The 23,294-nt window shown below is 37.6% G+C and overlaps 2 protein-coding genes across 3 annotated transcripts in view; one reads left to right on the top strand and one right to left on the bottom strand.

The window, feature by feature from the left end:
* LOC131426037 (uncharacterized) overlaps window positions 1-23,294 on the top strand; it is a 93,154-nt gene that overhangs the window by 14,935 nt on the left and 54,925 nt on the right. The window lies entirely within an intron of this gene.
* LOC131426038 (uncharacterized) lies at window positions 2,871-3,531 on the bottom strand. The gene is made up of 2 exons (XM_058588443.1): window positions 3,244-3,531; window positions 2,871-3,181 (listed from the first exon to the last, which is right to left on the bottom strand). The coding sequence occupies exons 1-2, from the start codon at window positions 3,483-3,485 to the stop codon at window positions 2,947-2,949; spliced, it is 477 nt and encodes a 158-aa protein (XP_058444426.1). The 5' UTR covers window positions 3,486-3,531; the 3' UTR covers window positions 2,871-2,946.

Raw genomic sequence — 23,294 nt, 5'->3', positions numbered from 1 at the left:
CGCAGGCATTTTTGAAATTAATGAAATTTTAAATTAAATTAACTAGGCTAAATTAGTCTTCGATTAGACTCCTAGCTAGCCTTAAAAAAGGCTGATTAATTTCTTAGTCACTCTAATATCACTCTTTGTATCACTTAGTCACTCTAATATCACTCTTTGTATCACTTAGTCACTTAGTTAGTGATTCAGGTAGCCTTGAAAAAGACTGAAGCCTTGAATCAATGAAACTCTAGGTAGCCAGAAAAAAAATTCCAGGAGCCAAGAGCTATACGCGTGCGGTGCGAACGACTGTTCAACACCGACTGAATGTTACTACCCTTCATTTATACTTCTAATGGAAACAATTAAACCAAAGGCGCTGAAAATGTATGTGGAGGCTGGTGTTTACAGGATGTTATTTCTGATATAAAAGCGAAATGGGTTCTTTGCAAAAAATATATGAAGAGATTACTCTTATTTCTGTACGATGAACAATCTGAAAAATAGATATGAAACAAAACAAAAGAAAAATACGTTCCTCATACTACAGAAAAGAACACTATACAATTACTAAAGCTTTCGCTTGATACTGCGAAACTGAGAAGGTGATTGCATACAATGCGGATACAATTTAATTCTTACGGGCTGCGCAAGCTGGAGGTCGAACACGCATTTTCTCCTCTCGACTGCTGTTTCACGTTGACACATTTTCCACGAGTTCATCGCACTTGTCTGCTGTATTGCAATAATCGTACCGCTGTCAACGACTGATGGAAATGTAACGAGTCATTTTTGTATCCCTGTGAAGCTGCATGATTCATAAATAGATAGGATCGAGTGAAAAGGAATCAGTATGAAATCTAGTCCTTCAAGGAACCGCAAAACTGCTTTATTTTGAGTACTTTCCACCTACTTTCGGAGTTCCAGTAAATAACGTTTACGCGAAGGTTGAATCGTGGCCTTCTAATTGATGTTGCTGCAGGGTGAAATCAAAGTGTTAAAAACTATTTGCCATAATCTAAAAATGAAGTAAATATGAAGTGCAAAGCATTGTTTCGCAAGCGAAGCAGTTCGAAAAATCTAGAACTCAAGTTCTAAAGATTATAATTTTATTGAGTTGTAATTGAAATTACATTGAATATTTATCATCTTTCCGTCTGTTCCGCAAACATTGGCTTTTCAAATTCACTACAGGGATCCACAAAAATAAGAAAGTGCATTTCTATTTAGAAATACAAGCCAGTGGTCTGTTCCTATCCTAGGTATTGAATGTGGTTTTCTTCTATGCCTGGAACGTGAGCAGAGATGCCAGGAAAAATTTTAAAATATCTTCAGGCAGGGTTGCAAAAGTCTGTATATCCGAAAAAAAAATCTGCAGTCAGCAAGTATTTCTTGCTGGCAGCATTTTCTCTATGAAGCATGATAGGCTAATCTGACTTGGTGAGCAAAAAAAAAGAAAAGGTCGCGACAATCCTTCATGAAAAATTGAGCATGAAAAAGGTTTTTTCCAAGTGGGTGCAGCGATTGCTTTCGATGGAACAAAATGCACCCTGCCATAAGTCGATGAAAACAATGGCGAAATTTAACGAATTGGGCTTTGATCTGCTTCCCCACTCCCCATACTCGTCAGATTTAGCCCCCAGTGACTACTGGCTCTTTGCTGATCTTAAAAAAATGCTCCAGGGAAAAAGATTTGGCTCAAATGAGGAGGTCATCGCTGAAACTGAAGCTTATTTTGAAGCGAAAGATAAATATTTTTATAAACATGGTATTGAAAAATTGGAAAAACGTTGAAACCATTGTATCACCCTAAAAAGTGATTATGTTGATGAATAAAAAAAATTCTACAAAAAAAAGTTGTTTCCATTGTTAGTCTCGGGACTTATTGATCCATGTGTTATGTAACGGGAAACGTACACAAATTTTGCCAGTTTTTTGGCTTGATCACAGATTTTTGAAAAAATGACAGTTGTAAACATCGAATTTATAATAAACAACGGATTTTTGTCGTGAATACGACTTACTGTATACTCCTTTTAAAATTTTTCCCTGTACGGGAATGGGTAGAACTTAATAGTGAATATCTTTGGTTGTATTTAACGCAGCAAGATAATTTCTTCTCCTTATGATCGGAAATATGCTCAGCAATTTGTGATGAAAGTTTCATTGGTATGAGATATCCACAAATAATTCAAAGTTGAAGTTTTCTAAAAATTTTTATATGAACGAGCATCGAGGTGAAATTCAGTGCCAAAATAAGACACACCAAATCACACGAATTGAACGAATCATCGCACAAAGCGTATCCTGCAAAACCGACACATACAAGTACGGAATTTTCTCAGCGATTGAGTGCTGTGGGCTTACAACACAATGACTTCACGTATCCCCACAAAAAATAACCGAGTGGCGATAAATCACACGAACGCGGGGGGGGGGGGGGGGGGGGACAACTCACCGGTCTATTTCTCCAAAAAATGCTATCGTGGAAATGTTCTTTCAATAAGTCGATTGTTTCGGCCGCAGTATGACAAGTGGCACCATCCTGTTAAAACCTCATTTCGTCCATTTTTCATTGATCATGGTTCTGTATCGATTTCCATCCACGGTACCGCGGTGTCCTTCCTCATTTTTAAGAAATTTAAGTTTTAATTGAACACTGATTTTGAAAATAAATTTCCACAATTATGAAGCGTTGTTCTGGAGTTAACCTATTTATGATGGTTTGCCGAACAATACTGAGTAGAGACGTCACTTTACACTATCAAAACAACTTTCAGACAATAAAGTAATCCCTATTGCAAAGAAAAGAAGAGGGAAAAGGTTATTTTTTATTCTTTCTCTATAAATTTGTACTAAATTTAGGATCTGTATTCTGTATGAAATCTGTATGGGTATGTAAAAATCTGTACAATACAGATAAATTTGTATAAATTACATCTCTGCTATCGAGACACAATGCAAACGTCAAACCTTCTCGAAACGGTCGAAGCGCAGTCGAAAGTCACCCGCACGTTTCGCACGACGGGCGAATTTACGGGGTGCACGAACACGAAAACACATGAAATCCAGGGCGAATCCGAACGCGGTTGAGCTGGTGATGAACAAGTAGAACGGATCCGCACAGTCTGTGCTTCGATGGCTCGAATGGTTGGCGGACCGAAAACCAAGGCAGCCAGCAGTGAGCATGCGGGTGAATGAACTGCGGGTGGGAACGCAAATTTGTCAGTGAAAGTTTCAGTGTTGTGTTTGATTAATACTCACTTGTTGCTTTGAATCGTTTGCTGTTTTTGGATGTCCTTCGAATTGGCCCGCAACACTAATGGAAGAGTCGGATCAGTCGTTGTCCTTCCGTGCAGTAAGTGAAACAGCAAAATGTCCTCTTCATCCAGCTCTCTTTTAGTCGCTGTCCTATTCGAAGCTGGAGACTGGATCTTCGTGGAATGTTCAACTGCGTAGATTGACGTCGACTCGATATTTTCAGAGACATTCTTGAACATCCTCATTAGTCTGATTTATTTGTGCGCCTGGCATTACCAAGACTACCGCTAAGGTTTTATTGTTTTTTTTTTTAACGAAACGCACGCTACTCAGTGACGATTGAACGACTGTGCATAATTTTAGAGCGTATTACCGATACATAATTTACGTCAGTTTTAAGGTTTAAACCTTGAAATTACAACAATAGAAACTGGCAGCCCCAGCAGCGTTTTATACATATTTCAAATATAGAACAGTTGACAGAGAGAAAAGTCGACAGTAGAACTGTTCGTATGAATAAAACTAGAACGGCTTGATGGGGATATGTTTGTTCCAGTTACAGTTCTATTATAGAACCCCCATAAACAACCTGCAGCTGTTCGATTTACGCTCAAATATAGATCCATGGTGAATAACTGATTGAAATGACTGACCAACTGAGGCAGAACGTTTGGTGATTTGATTTTCATATCACCACGTTAAACTGCTGTATTCTGTGGCAATTTTCGAATTCCGAAACCGGTTTCTCGCCACAGAAGTTGTTGACACTTAGATTTCCGTATATCTGGTTGTTGCACAATTGCTCCTCCAAAACTGACTTCGCTCGATCATTCTCGTCCATATGTTCCTGAGTAATTTCTACACAATCCTCAAATCGTTGGTCGAAACTGCAGCCCTGTTCGAATAGTTGCTTCGACTGAGACAATTCCGTGTTAACTTTATCAAACAATTCCTTCACTGACTTCATTTGATTTTTATTATTATTCTTGAGTAAGTGAAGTGCACCCTGCTGAGTTTTTAGGCCCTGGTTGAAAAGCGCATTACCTTCCAACTTCAAACCGCAAGCTTTGATTAATCTTTGGATGGTGTCATCATCCGGTATTAGACGATGTGCGTCTTTCAGTAAAGTGATTACCTTTTGGAAGAGTTCAGTAGCTTCTTCGGGTTTGCCCTCATTCTCCGCCTCCCAAGCGTTATCCCAATGCTTCCTAGCTAACGTTGTTAAACATTTTCCCCTCTGAATGGTGTGTATTTGACGCGGCTTGGTGTGCTTCGATGTATTAACAGCTGCTTGGTACTTTTCTGCTGCGTCTTCATATTTACCTTGATTAAAGAGTTCGTCGCCTTGTCTACTCAATTTCCAGGCCTCGATTTCTGTAGCAATCTGTCCCCGGTATTTTCTATATTTAGCGCACTTGTCGCTAAGCTGAGATTTTTCGTGCGCTTGCAGGAAGTTCTCATGTGCATCTTTGTACCTTCCTTGTAGAAACAGACGTTTTCCCGTTGAGTTCAATTCAGCCGCTTCCAATTCTGCCTTGGCTCTGATTATGTTCGAGCTGTACCGCGAATGTTCCTTCAGAGTTGATGATGCACCGAACGCCTGTTGGTAATGTTTCATAGCTTCTCCAAATTTTCTCTGCTTGAACGCTTCATCACCACGAGTGTTATAGATTTGTGCTTGATTTTCAGTCTTGGATTTCTGTTCGTTTGCTAGATACTTTGCGCGTTCGCTATCGATGTTAGATTTCTTAAAAGCCTGCTGATACTTGATCTGTGCCTCTTCATATTTGCTCTGATCGAACAAATTATCTCCTTCTGAATTTAATTCTGCTGCTTCCAACTCCGCTCGAGCTCTACCAATGTTTGACTTGTAGTTGGAACGTTCTTCTTGAATCGCTGATGTCTCGTGAGCCAACTTGTAGAAGTGTTCGGCGTCTGCGTACCTACCTTCCCTGTAAATACTGTCCCCCAGTGAGTTGAAAATTTGGGCCTGTTTTTCAGCAAATGCTTTAAGATTGTTTGCTGAATACTTTTCGCGCGCGTTCTCGAGATTGGATTTCTCCAAAGCTTGCTGATATTTGAGTACTGCATCAGCGTACCTGCCTTGACGGTAGAAATGATCTCCTTCGGAATTGAACTCGGCAGCCTTCGATTCCGCTTCAGCCTTGTCCATGTCTGACTTGTACGCATTGCGTTCCGTTTCTAGTTGTGATGTATCACACGCTTGCTGAAATAGACCCGCAGCTTCCCGATACTTTGCTTGATTGAAAAGATCATTGCCTAGCGTTTGGAAATATTTAGCTTGCATCTCTTGGTTTGCTTTCTTTACGTTGATCGAGTATCTTTCTTTTGCTTGAATGGAATGCGTTCTGGTAGCCGCTTGTTCGTATTTATGTTTGGCGTCAACAAATTTACCTTGACGGTACAAACTATCTCCTTCGGAATTCAGTTTGGCCGCTTCAAATTCGACTCTGGTTTTCTCTATGTTTGACGTGTACTTAGCGCACTCTTTCCTGACTGACGATAAATGGCAGGCTTGTTGGTATAAATATGCCGCGTCTTCATATCTTCCGTTTTGGAAAATTTCATCTCCCAGTGAGTTATAAGTTTGTGCCTGATGTTCCAGAAGGGAATTTTTTGCTAATACCGAATATTTGTCGCGTTCCTTTTCAATGATACACTTTTCAATAGCTTGCTGATATTTGGACTGTGCGTCCTTGTATCGACCCTCACTGTATAACCGATCGCCTTCTGAACTCAATTCGGTTGTTTCGGCTTTACTGATGTTCGTTTCATACTTCGACTGTTCATTCAAAACAGAGGATTTTTTGAAGGCTTGTTGATATAAATATTTCGCATCTTGATACCTTCCCTCATTGAACGCTGTATCACCTAAATTGTTGTAGATTTGCGCATGGTTTTCTGCCTCGGATTTGGCCTGGTTCGCCAAATATTCATTGCGATCCGCTTCAAGTTTGGACTTCTCAAAAGCCTGCTGATGCTTCTGTTGTGCCTTACTGTATCTGCCTTCACGGAACAAACGTTCTCCTTCTGCGTTTAATTTTGCAGCTTCCAATTCCGTTTTAGTGTTTTGAATGTTCGTCTTGCATGCATCCCGTCGCAATTCCACTCCTGTCAGACTGCAAGCTTCCTGGTATAAACGTTCGGCATGTTGATATTCTCCCTGATTAAAAAGAACCTCAGCTTCGGTGATCAAAGTTGTAACTCGGACTTCACATTTGGCCTTCTCGGTGTTGGCTTTGTACTTTTCATTTGCGTTGCTGTACTCAGAGGCTTTCTGATATTTAAGTTGTGCCTCACTGTATCTGCCTTCACGGAACAAACGTTCTCCTTCTGCGTTCAATTTGATAGCTTGTGATTCGGTTCTAGCTGTGTCAATGCCTGTTTGATATTCCTCTCGTTCCGTTTGAACTTCTGTCAAATTGTTGGCTGCCTGGTACAGACTCTCCGCTTCCTGAAACCGTCCTTGATCGTAAAGAGTCTTAGCTTGACTGGCAATGGTTTTTGCTTTGGTTTCCTTCTTAGCCTTGTTTCTGTTGGATTTATATATATATCACGTTGTTGGTCACACTGGGATGTGTCATAAGCTTGCTGATATTTCGATTGTGCATCGCTATAGTTGCCCTGTCTGAACAAACAATCTCCTTCCGCATTCAACTCGGTTGCTCTCAATTCCATTTTGACTTTCCTAACGTTAGATTCATACTTGGAACGTTCTCTTTGCACTGATGATGTGTCAGAGGCTTGTTGGTATAGTCTCTCAGCGACCAGATAGTTACCCTGATTGAATTCTCTATCTGCTTTCGAGTTGATATCTCTAGCCCGGATCTCATTATTGGCCAATTCTTTATTTGCTTGATACTTTGCATACACTCCCATTAGCTGTGATTTATCATAAGCTTGCTGGTATTTGTTTCGTGCTTCTTCGTATCGACCTTGACGAAACAAGTTTTCACCTTCGGAATTCAGCTCGGCTGCTTGCGATTCTGTTTGGGTTTTTCTGACATTGGATTCGTACTCAGAGCGGTCACTTTGCGTCGATGACGTATCACAGGCTCGTTGGTAGAGATTCGCAGCAATGGAATAGTTTCCCTGATCGAATTGTATATTAGCTCGCGAATTAAGATCTTCAGTGCGAATTTTGCTGTCAGTGGATTCTACATTTGCTTGATACCTTGCCCTCTCATTCTGACACTGCGATCGATCATAAGCTTGCTGGAATTTGTTGCGAGCTTCATTGTATCGACCTTGACGAACCAAGTTGCTACCTTCTGAGTTCAAGCGGGCGGCATCCACTTCTGCTTTGGCTTTGTCCCTGTTTCTTCCGAATTGTGTCTCGTTGCGGTAACCGTTAGTGCATTCGTTGTGGGCCTGCTCATACTTCGCAAGAGCTTCGCTGTATCGCCCTTGTTGGAATAACTCATTGCCCTCTTGGTTCAATCGATCCGCTGTTCTATTTCTGTTTCTATTTTGTTCTGCCTGACTTTGCGATATTTTTTCGCCACTATCAGCATCAAAATAATGCGTTTGACGTGATGTACAAAGATCACCATCATTAAAAGCTTGATCCGCTTGGTAAAAAAGCTCCGGAATTACCGTTACAAAACCCAAAAATCTAGTAAATGCTTTCACATCGATGTAAAAGTGAATTTCTATTACTCCGTCCTTCGCATGGCGTCGGTATTCCTTAACTTCATGACTACTCAATCGTGAGTTTATGGCTTCCTCAGAGTAGTTTTCAATTCTTTTCATTTTAAGCACAATCTAGGCACAATTGGAACGTCAAAAAAGAATCCTGAAATGAAAATTATCGATACCATTGTTATTACGAAATATATTCAAAGTGAATGATTCAGAACTAGTGAAGAAACACATAAAATATGTAGGTAACATTGAGGAAGGTAACAATAATATTGCTGTTGGGTAATTTTTGACGAATACTTTTGGTAAATATTAGAATAAAATCATTATGTTTTACAGAAATTATGCAAATTTGTACAGACCGAACAGTCAATAGCGAATCGTGCAAAACCGACACATCAAAATATAGAATATTTTCAGCGATTGAACGTAGGGGCGTACGACTTATTATGTTATAAACTATGAGTATGCATAATTGATTATTATGGGGAAGATTCATTCATTTTTTTCACACATTACATGTAGCCATTCAATTCATAACTAAAATTCTTCTATAATTGATTTTTCATTTATTACAAAAAAATTCATTCGTTGTCACCAACCAGAACCTAGCTGATGCTTACTAAAGCTTGCTTCATTTAGAATTGGAGCAAACTTTTGCTCATATTGTGGCGCTCCTGGTGGACAGATTTGGATGTTCTTGGCGTCCACGTGTCGGGAATTTTGTCAGCTTCACGAATGATTTTTGACATTCCGCAAATCGACTGTACTTTGTAAACAATCAACATGGAAGCCGAAAGAAGGAAAAAAAATTGTGCACAGTCATTTGGAAAATCCATTGTGGTCTGCATCTAGGCTAGCTACACAGCTGAAATTGTCCAGAAATACCGTATGGCGCGTTATCAAACGGTATAAGGAAACATTGATAACGATTCGGAAGCCTGAAGCCAATCGTCGGAGTGGAACTGTCGACCGGAAACTGCGTGGTAAGATTTTGAAGACGATTAAGAGGAATCCTAATCTGTCGGACCGTGATTTGGCCAGAAAATTCGGTGCTGCCCATAGTACCGTGAGGAGAACTCGACTCCGGGAAGGAATCAAGTCGTATCGAGCTAGCAAACAGCCACATCGGACCATAAAACAGAATAGTGTGGTCAAAATTCGTGCTCGGAAACTATATGACCAGGTGCTGACCAAGTTCGACGGGCGGACGATGAAACCTATGTCAAGGCTGACATCGGGCAAATCCTAGGTCAACAATTTTACTTGGCAACGGCTCGGGGGGATGTTTAAGCAAAATTTAAATTTGTTTTTGCCGACAAATTTGCAAGAAAATTTATGATTTGGCAAGGCGTTTGCAGCTGTGGCAAAAAAAAACGAAAGTTTTTGTTACAAATAAGACAATGACATCGGAACTATACCAAAAAGAGTGTCTCCAAAAACCAATTTTGCCATCCCGTAATGTTTTGGGCAGATTTGGAAAGCTGTCATTATAGCAAAGTCGTTCAACAATGGTATGCAGAGAAAGAGGTCCAGTTTGTTCCGAAAAACCTTAACCCACTCAACTGCCCCCAGTTCCGCCCTGTTGAGAAATACTGGGCAATTTTGAAGAGGAGACTCAAGGCAAAGGAAAAGGTTGTCAAAGACATCAATCAGATGACGACCTGATCGAATAAGATAGCTAAAATGATAGACGAAGAAGGTGTGCGCCGTCTAATGAGCCGTGTTTCAGGAAAAATTCGAGAATTCCTTCGAAACCGTGACGAATAATTTTATCCTTATTTTTTCTTAAAAGTATGAAGAAAACGCTACATTTGTATAAAAAAAGGTCTTGAATTCAATAATAAATAACAGAAATACAGGCAATTGTCTTTGTTCCAATTCTATCTGAAGCAAGCTTTATGCATCATTTTGTAAAAGAATTGAATGATATTCAAATAGGATCTTATTTATATGGAATGACAGCTGGATTGTAAGATATTCGCAAAAAATATCTAGTTTTATTTGTGTCTTTAAGTGAATAAGGAGTGTATCGAAAATAAACTATCCACATACATTTGTGTTGTACGCATGTATTTGTGATGGTTTGTTATGCTCAGATCACAGCATGCTGTGCGTTTGGCTGTCAGATTTCGTTTGTTTACTTATTTGTGCGATTGATATTCTGCATTTTCAAAATGTCGCGTATTGAAAAGAAAGTGAAAATTAAGGTTCTGGACACATGGCTAAGTGAGAAGGGTATTGCTATGCGAAAATCGGCGAAGCGGTTTGGAATTCATCATACCAGTGTTAAAACCATCATTAATAAGTTTGGGGAACACTGTTCTTTGGATGAGCTACCAGTAAGAGACAGAAAACTCGGTTTTTCCAATCCGACACTGGACCAGAAAGTGGTATCTCTAATCATGAAGAACAAATCAATGTCGATACGTTATTTGGCTTAAAAAAACAGGAAAGATTGTCGGAATGATCCAGCGTATCAAGAGGCGAAATCACCTAAAAACCTACAAGAAGCAGAAAATCTCGAAACAATGTGTAGAACAGAAGAAGCAAACAGCAACACGGAAATTGATGCGATTTGCAGTGCATGCGTTTTGATGGACGATGAGACTTATGTAAAGTAGGGCTCAAAAACCCTTGCAAGTCCACAACACTTTACTGTCATCGTTGGGGAGGATGTGAGCGATGCGGACAGGTCGATTCAAGTGGAGAAATTCGGTCGAAAGGTACTGGTATGGCAAGCAATATGTTCCTGTGGCTTGAATTCAACAACTTTTTAAACTACCTGAACTATAAATGCAGGGATCTATCGATCTGAGTGTCTCCAGAAGAGATTGCTGCATTTATATAAGAAGCATAGTACACCTCCACTGTTTTGGCCGGATTTAGCGTCGGTTCACAATGTCAAAACCACTCTCAATTGGCTTGCGGAAAAGGTTCTAAGTTTCGTTGAGAAAAATATCAATCCACCAAATTATTTGATTTTTGAAGCAACCATTTTATTTGATTTTTGAAGCAACCGCTCGCTCTATTGGAGAATTTGAAAAAAAAAAATGTTAAAGGCATTGCACAGTGGTTCAAAAGCGTAATTTCACGCTCTTAATTGATAACTCATTGAAACGTGGTTTTCGAGGTACAGTATCTTTAGCAAAGTTGCTCAGAATGATAGACGCCATCTTTTAACAAATTTTATTTATGTGATTAATCCCCCTAAAAGTGAGATAAAAATTTTATTTCAGCTCAGAGCCAACATAGGGGCTAAGTTACTTCGACAAAGTTGTGCAGAAAGTTATTTCAAACAAGTTTGCTGAAAGTACTATTCCCGTAACTTGAGTGTAATTCATGATATAATGTATTTTCTGAAAAGGGTGTCCAAAAATGAGTTTTTGTAAGAAAACATGTATACTTTCAATTTATATGAGTTTTTCATGCTATACAAAGTTGTTCATCTTTAAAAACTACACAACTTTCTCCAACAAACATACGTACAATGCATTGTCGGGAGCGGGTATTTTTTCATATTTTTGGGAGAAAAACCTTAAATTTTGAAACATGAAACTTTTTGTACCACTCCTGATTTTTTAGAAATAAATAATTAATTTTTGAACGCGTTAAAGTTATTCAGCTTCATATTTTCGAAAAATTCTATAAAAAACATTCAATCTATTATGCTTTTCCATTCAAGCTCTATTAGAAGGTATTGCATAATGCTTTGTTCTTGTAGTTATCTTTAGCTACCTTCAAAAAGCGAGAAATTTGTGAGAACTACACATTTAGAAAAAAAATTGCATAAATTTACAAGAATCGTCGATTCGAAGCATGTAAAGATAGATCACATTTCACAGTTTATTGAGATAAAGTTTACATCGCATTATTTTACGTGTTGATAGATTACGGGACACTTAAATTACGTCAACCGTAATTTTCTTTTATTTTTTTCTAAGAGCTACACTAAGTCTTTAATGTCAGAGGCATATTTCGGCTATGTGTCTAGATTACGTACACAATTTTCATCGTTTCACATTTTCATTCACAATTTTCTACGTTTCACGTAAAGACTGCCCCAGAAAGTATGGACCAAAAACCGATTCTATTTCGCAATGGTTCAGAATCTGTCAATTTTTATGGCTGCGTCCTATTGTTTACACTCTTCTCTAACAGTTGTTTATTCGTTTTCATTAGTTTGTTTCGAAATTCGTGGACTTCCAGCAGAACAACGTCGAAAATTTGTGTACAAATGGTGCACAGAACGCGGACTGTCACTAAGAAAGATAGCGAAAATGGAAGGAGTAAGTGAAAAAGCCGTGCGATATGCAATCAGGAAGTTCGGTGAGGATAACACCTTTGAGGATAAACCGAAAACGGGTCGAAAAAAGGTCCTGCTAACCCTCAGTTGGATAAACGTATACTGAAGGCGTTCGAGCACAAGAAGGAGGTTTCAGTTCGGGATGTGGCCTAAAAAGTGGGCACTTCGAAGTCAAATGTTCTTCGTGCTAAAGAGCGTTTGAATCTTCGAACCTATAAGAAGCAGAAACAACCAAAACGTAGTCCGAAACAAGAAGCATCGATCAGGCTGAGGGTACGAAAGCTGTACAGTACGATTCTTGCTGGAAATTTGAACTGCATAATCATGGACGACGAAACCTACTTGAAAATCGATTACAAATCCTTCCCGGGACCACAATATTATACGGTGCGAGAAGGGCAAGTGTTAAATCAGTCCGAGACATCGATTGAAGTCGAAAAATTTGGTAAGAAAGCTATGGCCTGGCGAGCAATTTGTAGTTGCGGTAAGATTTCGAAACCCTTCATCACCACTGCTTCAATGAACAGCGAAATATAAATCAAGGAATGTTTACAAAAACGACTTCTACCCATGATTCGAAGCCACAAGGATCCTGTTATCTTCTGGCTAGATCTTGCTTCTTGCCACTACTCGAAATCAACGGTAGAATGGTATACTACCAAAAATGTCACTTTCGTCCCAAAAGACATGAATCCATCAAATTGCCCACAACTTCGACCAATTGAGGAATTTTGGGCATTAACGAAGGCACATCTTAGGAAACATGTCTCGGCAGCCGAAACCATCAACAGTTCGGAAAAGATTGGAAAAAGGTGTCAAAACTGGTCGCCAAGAAGTCTATACAGAATTTAATGAGGAACGTTCGCAAGAAGGTGCGCCAGCTAGTCTACAATGGCTAAGTAGCAAATGTTGAGAATAATATTCTGTTTTTGTAGTCTAATACTATCAGTATATCGAATAAAATTTGATTATCTAACACTTGTGAATTATTTACAGCGAAATCAAAGTGCGTCCATACTTTCTGGGACAGTCTTTATCGATTTTGATTGCAAATTTATGACGTGAAAACGTCCTTTCTTACTATGGGTACAACTTAATGTTGATTATCTCAAGTTGTACTAAACGTAGCAACATAATTCAACAACAGAAATGTAATCAACAATTTATAATTAAATTTTCAGCAGTGCAAGATAATCATTAGTAACTCGTACCCGTGATAACAATTTTGAAGTAGTCAGGCACCTATCAGTCCCGCTGTTCAACTGGACGAGTATAAAAGGTCCATTCTTCTTGTGCTTTACTAGGAACTGGAATTGGAAGTCGTGGAGAGGACCTTCCACCAGGACAGCACTCAGTAAAAACTGAGTGATTTAATGTTTAGAATTCAGTTTCAGAATTTAGTTCGAAAGTCTAAACTAAGACTTTGAAGCAGAATCCTACTTCTAGATTTTTGGGATGTTGGTTTCTTGACTAGATTTTGGAACTGAATTTAGTGTCTTAATTTAAAAAATCTGATGTAACTTCTGAGACTGCTACTTATTGAATTCTGGATCAAAATTCAAGATATCAATTCTAGATCTGGAATCTGGAACTAAATTTTAGTTTCAGCACAGATAACAGATATACAGGCAGGAACTAAATTTTTCAAAATCCTGTGTAAATTTCAAATTTGCTATACTTTGAAAATACTACTGCCTACTCGATTATTCGCCGCGATCTTTCAAAACGTTCGACTTCGGTCCGGAACGATAACAAAATCCTCCTGTCTGTTTTAGAAATATTCCAACTATAACAATTTTAACGCTTACCACACGATTTCCCTAAGTGTTAAAGACAACTTTATTTCCATGTCGCATAAATCACACGAGAATTCGATCGAAATAAAGCAAAAACAAACTTGTCATTTTAACGAATAGCAAAACAAAAATCTAGCGTGAAGTGAAAGTGTCACCCAAACCGTGGTGGCACCTCGTGTCGATTGTGGTGACATCTACCAGTGTTCGCCATGCAGATTGAGCAAGTTTTACACACAGTTCATATGTGAGCTTGTATATCTGTTTTCTGTGGTTTTAGAATGTATATCCTAAATTCATTTCGAACCTGCATGTTAGAATTAAACACGGAACATGGGTTCTGGAACTGAATTCAAGTTTAGAATTCAATTCTAGAATTAAACCTAAGCGCTGAGAATGAATTCGGTTCCAGAATTCTAAAACTAAATTCACGAATTGAATTCTTGATCTGAATGATTCGAATTTAGTTCTTTAGTTCAGTTACAGTGTGTGCCCTGAATTCTAGTTTTGGTGTAGGTAAATAAATGATAGCAAAAAGTATTCAACTGTTGTAAACATTTCTCAAATTCGGTTTCATTTCATTGTTGATTCAATCATGCTTTACCAACGATTTATTAATTTTAGTTGGTTTGACGTAAAGCCGCCATAACTAAGTTCAGTTTCGCAATGACTGAGTGAAAACATATATAAGAGAAACCAAATGATTGAAAAGCTTAACAGAAAAGATGATTTTTTGGAAAAAGATACGCTCAGAGACTGGACTCGAACCTGCAATCAGAGCTGCAAATTGTCAGCCATGTCAAATGACCTTGACAGACTGACTAAAATCATCGTCAACTGTAATCGGTACAATCAAAGTGTCTGTCAAATGAAATACTCGTTAGTTCAATGACCAAGTAGAAGTATACTCAGTCAAAGACAGGTGACGCATTTAGTTCTCTCTCTCATTCTCCTATTCCCTGTTGAAGTGCTGAAAAATCCATGAGAGTACTAACATAAACATAAATTGATAAAGTTCATTGTTCTTGGTAAAAAGTCATTGGATTTCGGAGTTTATTGGTGTACATGAATTTAATTCAATGTTTATGCTGCTTGATTAATATTTAGTCACATCGTAATCAAGCAGTGACAGGAGAAATGAAGATAATATCAATCGCATCGGCAATCAATGAGCGTCCTGGTGAGTATAATATCAAGAGAATTTAAGTTATGACAGATCGATCTCAGACACTCAATATATGACGATTGGTAGAGCCTGGTTGGCAGCAGTCCAGTGACATAAACTTTCCAATCTTCGTCGTGCAAAGTTGCTCGTTGATAGTGACATTTAGCAGCTCTGCCTGCAATCTTGTGCATTCCGTGCATACGAGTTAGCATTTCGCCACTCTGAACCATGTGATTGACACATCTCTATAGAACGGTTAGATATGGTAGAACGTACATCGAACATGGTCTACGTTCTGGCCGTCACCCGACCGGTACCATACATCCAAACATTTTCTCTGGTCATCAAACACTAGTCTTCTCGCTCTATACCTATTTTCCGCTCAAACACTGAGTAGGAGAGTATATTTATAATCGCTTGTCACCTTCTTTACTGGTGTCAGAATTTCTCAGAAGTGTGATCAGTGTGTGTTTCACACTCAAAATCTTATCATAATACAGTTACGTGTAAAGTTGGGTGAATATTTTCCATCCCGTTTTTCACGTAGTTTTCAATTGACTGACGTGACAACAAAAGGGCCTAATGCAAATTACAGTTTCTCTCCGTTTATTTTCTGTATCAGGAATTTTCAGTTTGATTTGATGTTAGATACTCTTTGCATAATTTTCAAGTAAATACCACAAACTTTCGAATAATATTGGAAACATTGAAAAAAATTCTTTAACGGCTCCGTCATAATCAAAAGAGAAAATAAACAAAAAGAAGCTCTCAGTTGCAGTTAGGCCCTATTTGTCGGACGATGGGCGACCTATCGATGAGTTTCACAACGAGAGGCGTACGTGTGCGAGAATGATGATTGAAAATTTAGCTGTCAAAATACAAGGGAAAACAAATTTCCGCTTGTAAAATTATTTATAACATCATTTGTTCAAGTGAAAAGTTAATTTTCGCGTGAGGAAAAAATATTTTCTACTCTGTTATTTTTTGCAGCACCCAAGAATTCGTTTCAAACAATAAACATTCCCAGTTCCGATCGCAACATCTGAGATAATGTTATGTTGATCATTTTAAAATGATTTTCGTTCGTCGCGAACGGCTCTTGATTAATTCCTCTAGCGCTCACTGTATTGTAAAAGATCCTAAAGTTCTGCAAAATAATTGGCTTTATAACGACAGTTCGATAAATAGATAGCGCTGTAGTTCAAACGATGATGTTTTCAAAATTCGAACGATCGAAGAATATTCATTTAAAATCGGGAAAAAATTGATTTCTTCTAATTAGATTTTCAATCTATTTATTTAAATATTTCACTTCAGAATAAATCTTATTTTTTCGCATTCAGAGTGGTCTACAGATTGGCAATGTTGATTTTTGTTGTTGCCAGTGTACTAGAATAATAGGTCTGCTCGTTTGTTCCACACAGTAGTTGTTTAAAGCTTTAATTTCGATCAGGAAAATTGGTTACTTAACCTCGCTTTGCCTCAGTATCTAAATATTACTAAGTATTAAAGAAGTTGAAGGTTTACTTTTCACGCAAAAGTTTTACTAATGCGAAAGTTTTATCCATTTCGAAGGATTGTTTAAGAAAATTTTGCATTATTTGTAATTATTTTCGCAATTGATACTCGATTTCTATATTGTTCTATGTGATAATTTGCTAACATCATCGTTTTCTTGATTCATAAAGCAAAACATAGAAGGCGCTGAGTTTTTCGAGTGTTGCGTTTGAAGGCCAAATAAGATTGGATCCTCATCCTAAGAAAGGTTCAAATAATGAAACTTATGTCGTTTTCGTTTTTAAATTGCACTACACCGGTGTAGCGAAGGCTGCACTGAAACCGTTTGTTTTTACCAATTGCACTACACGAGTGCTACATTTTTTTCTGCACCGATAACACTGGTGTAGCTCTCATCAAAAGTTCGGCGTAGTTCCCCGCATAGCGTTTTGGCTACCTGGGCAGCCATGGCCACCAGACGCCTACCAAAATTGATTCAGTGACGGTTGTCAAATCCAATTTGACAAAACAAAGTCGCCTGTATCTAAGTTAGCCGAGCGTTTTCATCTTCTCACCTTCGCTGAAAATGTCAAAGATTTTAATGTGGAAAAATCCTGGTATATCTGGCAGCGGTGAGGCTGTCGGTCACCAGAATGTCTGCCAGCCATATTTTTCCAGCTGACAGCGTTTAGTCAGCCATCTGGCAGCCATGCGTATGCGGGTCAGTGCAATGAAATCGTTTATTGTAGTCAAGGGTTACTGTTTATATTTTCATCATTTTTGTTCGTTTATTCATGCCACTGTGTAGCACTGCACCGGTGTAATGCAGTTTAAAAACGAGAGCTACATTAGAAGACGTTTTAGGTAAAATTAGTTCTTCGTTAGATTACCAATATAATTGCTGCTTAGATTACCAATATAATTTGTTGCTGACACACCAGCAGCTACCAATGTTTATACTGTTGCTGGCAAAATAAGTGAAAATCGAAAAAAAACAATGAAATGTTTCAATAATCGGTATACTGTTTCATTCTTCAAGAACGATAGTATTTGATTGAGAAAATCATGCAACACTCTCGGAAAGTACGTTCGTCGTCAGTTCCTTTTTACACGAACGTTTTTGACTGAGTAAATCATGAAATACGAAATGTACAAGGTTTTCGTCGCCATTTTGAATTTCTTTGTTTGTCAGCATAAAATTTATTTCTGTACACTACAGGTGCGAGTAGCCTCTTAATATATCACAATTGATCAACATCAACATCTTATTCACCTTTGCAGTTTCGGAAAAATGAGTTTTCATTTTTCGGACAATTCCAATGGATTGGATAAAATTCTGTATCAGGGCCGCTTTTACAGAGGAGCGCTGTAGGGGCACGTGCCCCCGGCACCCCGGTGGTGCGATTGTCATCTGCATACAATTGGCTTGAAGCCGAAATTTTTTGTTCTTTTGGTTCTAGTTCGCTGTCAAATGCTGTGTTTAAGCAGTGTTCACATCTTTCTTCATGCGGTTGCATCAACATAAGGAAATGATTTCGATGGGATATAATCAAACTGTAACAAACCACTTTTTTTCTTATTCAAAATAGGTCAAATTACTTGTTTTGCAGAGAATACTAGACAACAAAAGCATGCATACTGTGTCTGTCTGTTTGAAAGCAGGATTGCTGGATAATCTTTGTTATAACAGATCTGTGGACGATGACGTTTTTGATTACGCTATCATTAACTCAGCAAATATAGTCCAAAAATATCTAATGAGCAAAATCAAATGCAATGAATGTATGGCAGTGCTCACAAATTTCAATACTCCTGTACACGATGACGTTAAAAGAAATTTGCTACGTGACAGAATGTTTATTCAAATCACTTGGTGTTGGTGATATTATTCATTATCGCTAAAGAGATAATCGAAAGAGAGAAGAGTCTCGGATGACATTTCGAATAGTGAACTGTTATTTAGTGAGTTTTCTGATCGATTTTTGTGTGTCGTGTGTGTGTCGAATTTTTTTGTGTGAAAGTTACTTGCAAAATAATTCCGATTTTTTCCTAACACTGATCGTAACCATTTCACAAATGTTTTAGCTCTTGAATCTCTTAAACCGTTCTGAGTAACGATAACGCCTGCTGTCTGTTTAATCCATTGGATCCAAGAGAAGGATGAAAATAGATGCATTCGCTTCAAGTTTTCGCAATGCACAACGCGCAATACAGTAGAAATGCACAATCGTTGATTTATTTTTTCTTAGTGTCAAAGCAAATATATTTTATTAGATTCTTGCATATCTAAACCCTAAAAATTATTTCTCAGCACAGCAGGAACTTTATTAGAATGACTCTGATGAATTCAGAGATAATTTATAGGATATTACTTCTATTTCTACCATATAAGTGCAACTTTTTTTACAACATATACTAGACAATAAAATGATATTACCCAACGGTTGCCGATTATATTTTAGGATTTTTGATTTGTCTGCTCAGGATTGAAAATTTTATGATTTTCAGTATAAGACCGAATTTGTATAATTATAACCAGCTTCCATAGCAGGTGGTGGCCCCCGGTCGTTCAGTTAGTTAGAGGCACACAAATAAATCTTGCCCCGGACCCATCAATACTTAAAAGCGGCGCTGTTCCGTATAGGCTCAAATTGACGAAAAACTGTGCGCAAAACTGAATGTGTACGGGGCCTTAAGACTCAATTGACCAAATAAACCAGCATTTCTAATATCAACCAACTCACCTGTTTACTTAAACACATTATACAACGCTGCTCTCACCAATAGCTGCGAAAAAAATGAGAATGCGCGGGTTACTAGGAGACAGGCGAATGTTTTATGTCATTTTTGTTATGACAGCTGTCACTGAATCGGTAGTAATCTGCGGCTATGTAGTGTTTATTTAAAAAAAAATGTTTTGAACCTTTCCAAATTCTCCAATAAAACTAGTCAAACGGGGCTCCAACTCCTCATATTGTAAATGGCTCAACAATGGGCCTCTATCTGTCGAGTTTGTTGAACGAAAAAAATGCGCACGTCAGTGCTGTCAACTGTTTTCTCCAAAAATCTGTATTTGGCTGAAAAATTTATCTGTATAATATCTTTCTCGAAAAATCATACATCGATTTAGTTCGGGAACTGATTTTGCGACCAAAAAAAAAAAAAAAAAAGGTCACTCGACCTGGTTTACCCCTATGGAATCCAATACAAAAACTGAAAATCGGTATTTATCTGTATGAAAATTGAAATATCGGTATTTTGAGAGAGCATATCTGTATTCCTGTATCGAGTCCAAAAATCGGTATAAATACCGAGAAATCGGTATAGTTGGCAGCGCTGGCGCACGGTTCAATTTGGTTCGGAATACAATATGATTTCCAAATGGATTCCGAACCAGATGCAACCATCCAACCCGACTCAGATCGGTTCGGAATCGGTTGCATCTGGTACGGAATCCGAGTTCCGAATCGGCTTCCCGTTGAACATTCATCGGATCAACGAAGGACTTCCAAAATCAATCTGTACAGCACGGAAAGACCGAAATTAGCATTTTGGCGAAAAAATTAGTTGATTTTCTGATTATAGTTAGTTATTTTTTGAGACAACTAAAAAAAATCTTACTTTTGCTAATTTAGATTTTTTAATTCTAATTCTCTTAATAATAATAAAATATTTGTTGAAATGGCTATTTTTTTAAGTTGAATTCACCAATTAAACGTGCTATCATTTCTTAGCTAAGGCACGCTTCATATCCATTCAACTAATTTTTTAGTTGAATTAGAGAAATAAAACGTTGTTTGCAACCAACATAAATGGTTGAATTGGTTTCTGCAATTAGCAGCTATATGGCGCTCGTTAACACCGTAATGACTACTAGTCACTAGATGGCACACTACTACCGAAAAAAAATTTCAGTCGCGTCTTTTCTATATTTGCAGGTATAAATACGATGTTGTATTGGAGAAAAAGACATAAGCGAAACATAAACTTCATTTTGAAAAATTTTACTTCTAAATCGCTGTTTTCTTCATTCGACTTCGCGAAATCGACTCTCTCACTGAAAACTTTGAGCACTCGGAAAATAAAAACCGAATACAAGTAATACACCGGACGGCGTAGCCCGGAATGAGAAGATACAAAAAACATCATTTGACGTGTACAATTAGAGTGCAACATTCGAAACTCACTTTACTGTTTCGCGTAAAAACATTATTACCCACAATCGCTTCAACTGCGCACAAATTCTGAATAAATACACTTTCCACTAACAGTTTACGTCATTTTTACATATCGGTTTAGAAATTTATATAGGGATATATCGTAACACATGCGAAAAACATCTAAACAATTTGCGAGCAGTTTCAACAAGACTGTCCCTTTTAATGGATTGTTTTGCTTTGACACTGCTGTCCTTCAGTAATGACGGTGATAGATAAATAGAATCAAAGTTTCTGATTTTAATAACGAAATTAGTTGTCAATGAGAATTTCGTGTTGGATTGAAATATTGCTGGTTTGTGTCCAGAATATTCGCCAACTAAACACATTCTCTAAAAATAAGAGTTTTTTTCAGCACAGTAAATTCTAAATTTTAACTAATTTTATAGTTATTTTGGAAATTTTGTTGTTAAAATCAACTAATTCAAAAACAGTAATACGAATTAGGCGCAGAGCTGATTTCGGTCGTTCCGTGAGCGCTGAACTGAACTGAACTGCGACAAGCAATATGTAACCAGAGATGCTAGGTAAAAATTTCAAATATCTGCAGACAGGGTCTGTAAATCTGAAAAAAAAATCTGCAGTCAGCAAGTATGTCTGGCTGGCAGCAATTTCTCTATAAAGTATGACACGCAAAACTGACTTGGCGAGCAAAGAAAAAAAAGGTCGTGGAAATTTCAAAAGTCTGTAAATATAGACGAAAGTCTGCGAGAATTTCAAAAGTTTGTACAGACAAATCAGCAGACCTGACATCTCTGTGCGTAACGAGGAAACGGTAAAGGATTATGGACAAGCAGGGTTGCCAGATTTAAATCTGCATTTTTCAGAAGAAAAATCTGTAAATCTGTATCGGGAGCTCAAAAACCTGCATTGAAAATCTGTATATAGAAGTGATCAGAAATCGAAGCATAACGGAATGAAAAAGTCTTTAGAACCCAAATTTAAAGAAACCAAAACTTTTTTTAGTCTGAATTTTATGATTTTGTAGTTGAAAAACGCTGGAAGTTGTTTTTGCGTTGAAGCTTCTCGAAATAATGATTCGATGAAAAACTTTCAAAATCCAATCTGAAAGTGAAATTTAATCTGATTGATCAACTGGCGATCTTTCTTCTTTACTACCTTACGTTATGGCCGAGGCCATCATCTTTTCATCTTATCAGAAGCAATATTTGAAAGCATAAGCAATTACACATTCACTTGTTGTAGATAAAAGTAAGCATAAACAAATCTTTATTAGCAGATAGAACATCTGTGTTTACTGTCCTTCGCACTCTCTTTAATATTTAGTTTTATCCTCTTTTTAGAATTAACACACAATCAGGATAATGTTTTCACTTTGAAAAAATAATGAATACCATTATTTAATATATTTTAACTTGATCTTTATTCAATTTTTAATCCACGTTATCAAAAATATGTACAAATCTTTATTGTTTGCCAAAAATCTGTAATCTGCATATACAAAATCAAAGTTGTGATTACTCAAATTCATAAACAGGAACAATATGTCAAAATTTGAGTATGGATTTGAGTAAAATTTGCTCAGGCCATAAGTTCTCTCGCATTTATTCATACAATAGAGTAAGCGTGGTGTTTTCAAACATTTGAGTGAAAAAAAAATATTTCTAGCAGCTCCGTGCGTTTTCATGTTCGGAATATTCTTACCGAGTTTAAGGATGTAGGAATACGTCGGTATTCATTACCGTTTCTAGATCTAGTTTTTGAAATCATAAATCATCAATCATAGATGTTTTCAATAGAAATTTTGTGGTTTCAATTATGCTAAGTGAGAAGTACAACATAAGGATATCAATTTCCCGGTTTGCGAGATAAAAATTACCGGTTTCTAGAATAGGCCCAAATCGCCTTTGATTAAATTGCGGTAATTCGTTTGCAAACACGTTTGTTCAGTGAAGAAATGGTTAGAAGAATTTTCATGCTCTGATTGTGATAGAATCCATAAATTCAATTATTGACAATCTCATGCCCGACAAAAAATTTACAGTCTCCTCTTAAAATATAAAAAACGCAGGGCGGTCTATTTCGTTGTTCAATATGGTGGCGATCAACAGGAGGAAGATCAGAGGTCCAATGTCTTGCCCTGTGGAATTTCAGATGGAGTGATGAACTCTTTGAACATAGTAATTCATCTTCATTGCTAATCGGCTTTTATTGAGGTATGAATGAATCCAACGCAGCGTGTTAATATCAAAGTAAAATCTGTCCAAACTGGCGACTGTAATGGCGTAGCTAATTTGGTCAAAGGCAGTTTTATTTCCAAACAGTCCAACTAGTTTTGCTTCTATGAGAAATCCTTCTACAATTGATTTGGATCTAGCAGATTAATGTAACATTTGTTGTGAATGGATTACTCAAACAGACTTTGATTCAGATCATCTACCAATAATATTCGG

The sequence above is a fragment of the Malaya genurostris genome, chromosome 1 (genome assembly GCF_030247185.1).
Source record: "Malaya genurostris strain Urasoe2022 chromosome 1, Malgen_1.1, whole genome shotgun sequence".
Taxonomy (NCBI): Eukaryota; Metazoa; Arthropoda; class Insecta; order Diptera; family Culicidae; genus Malaya; species Malaya genurostris.
This window is presented reverse-complemented; position numbering and strand designations above follow the sequence as displayed.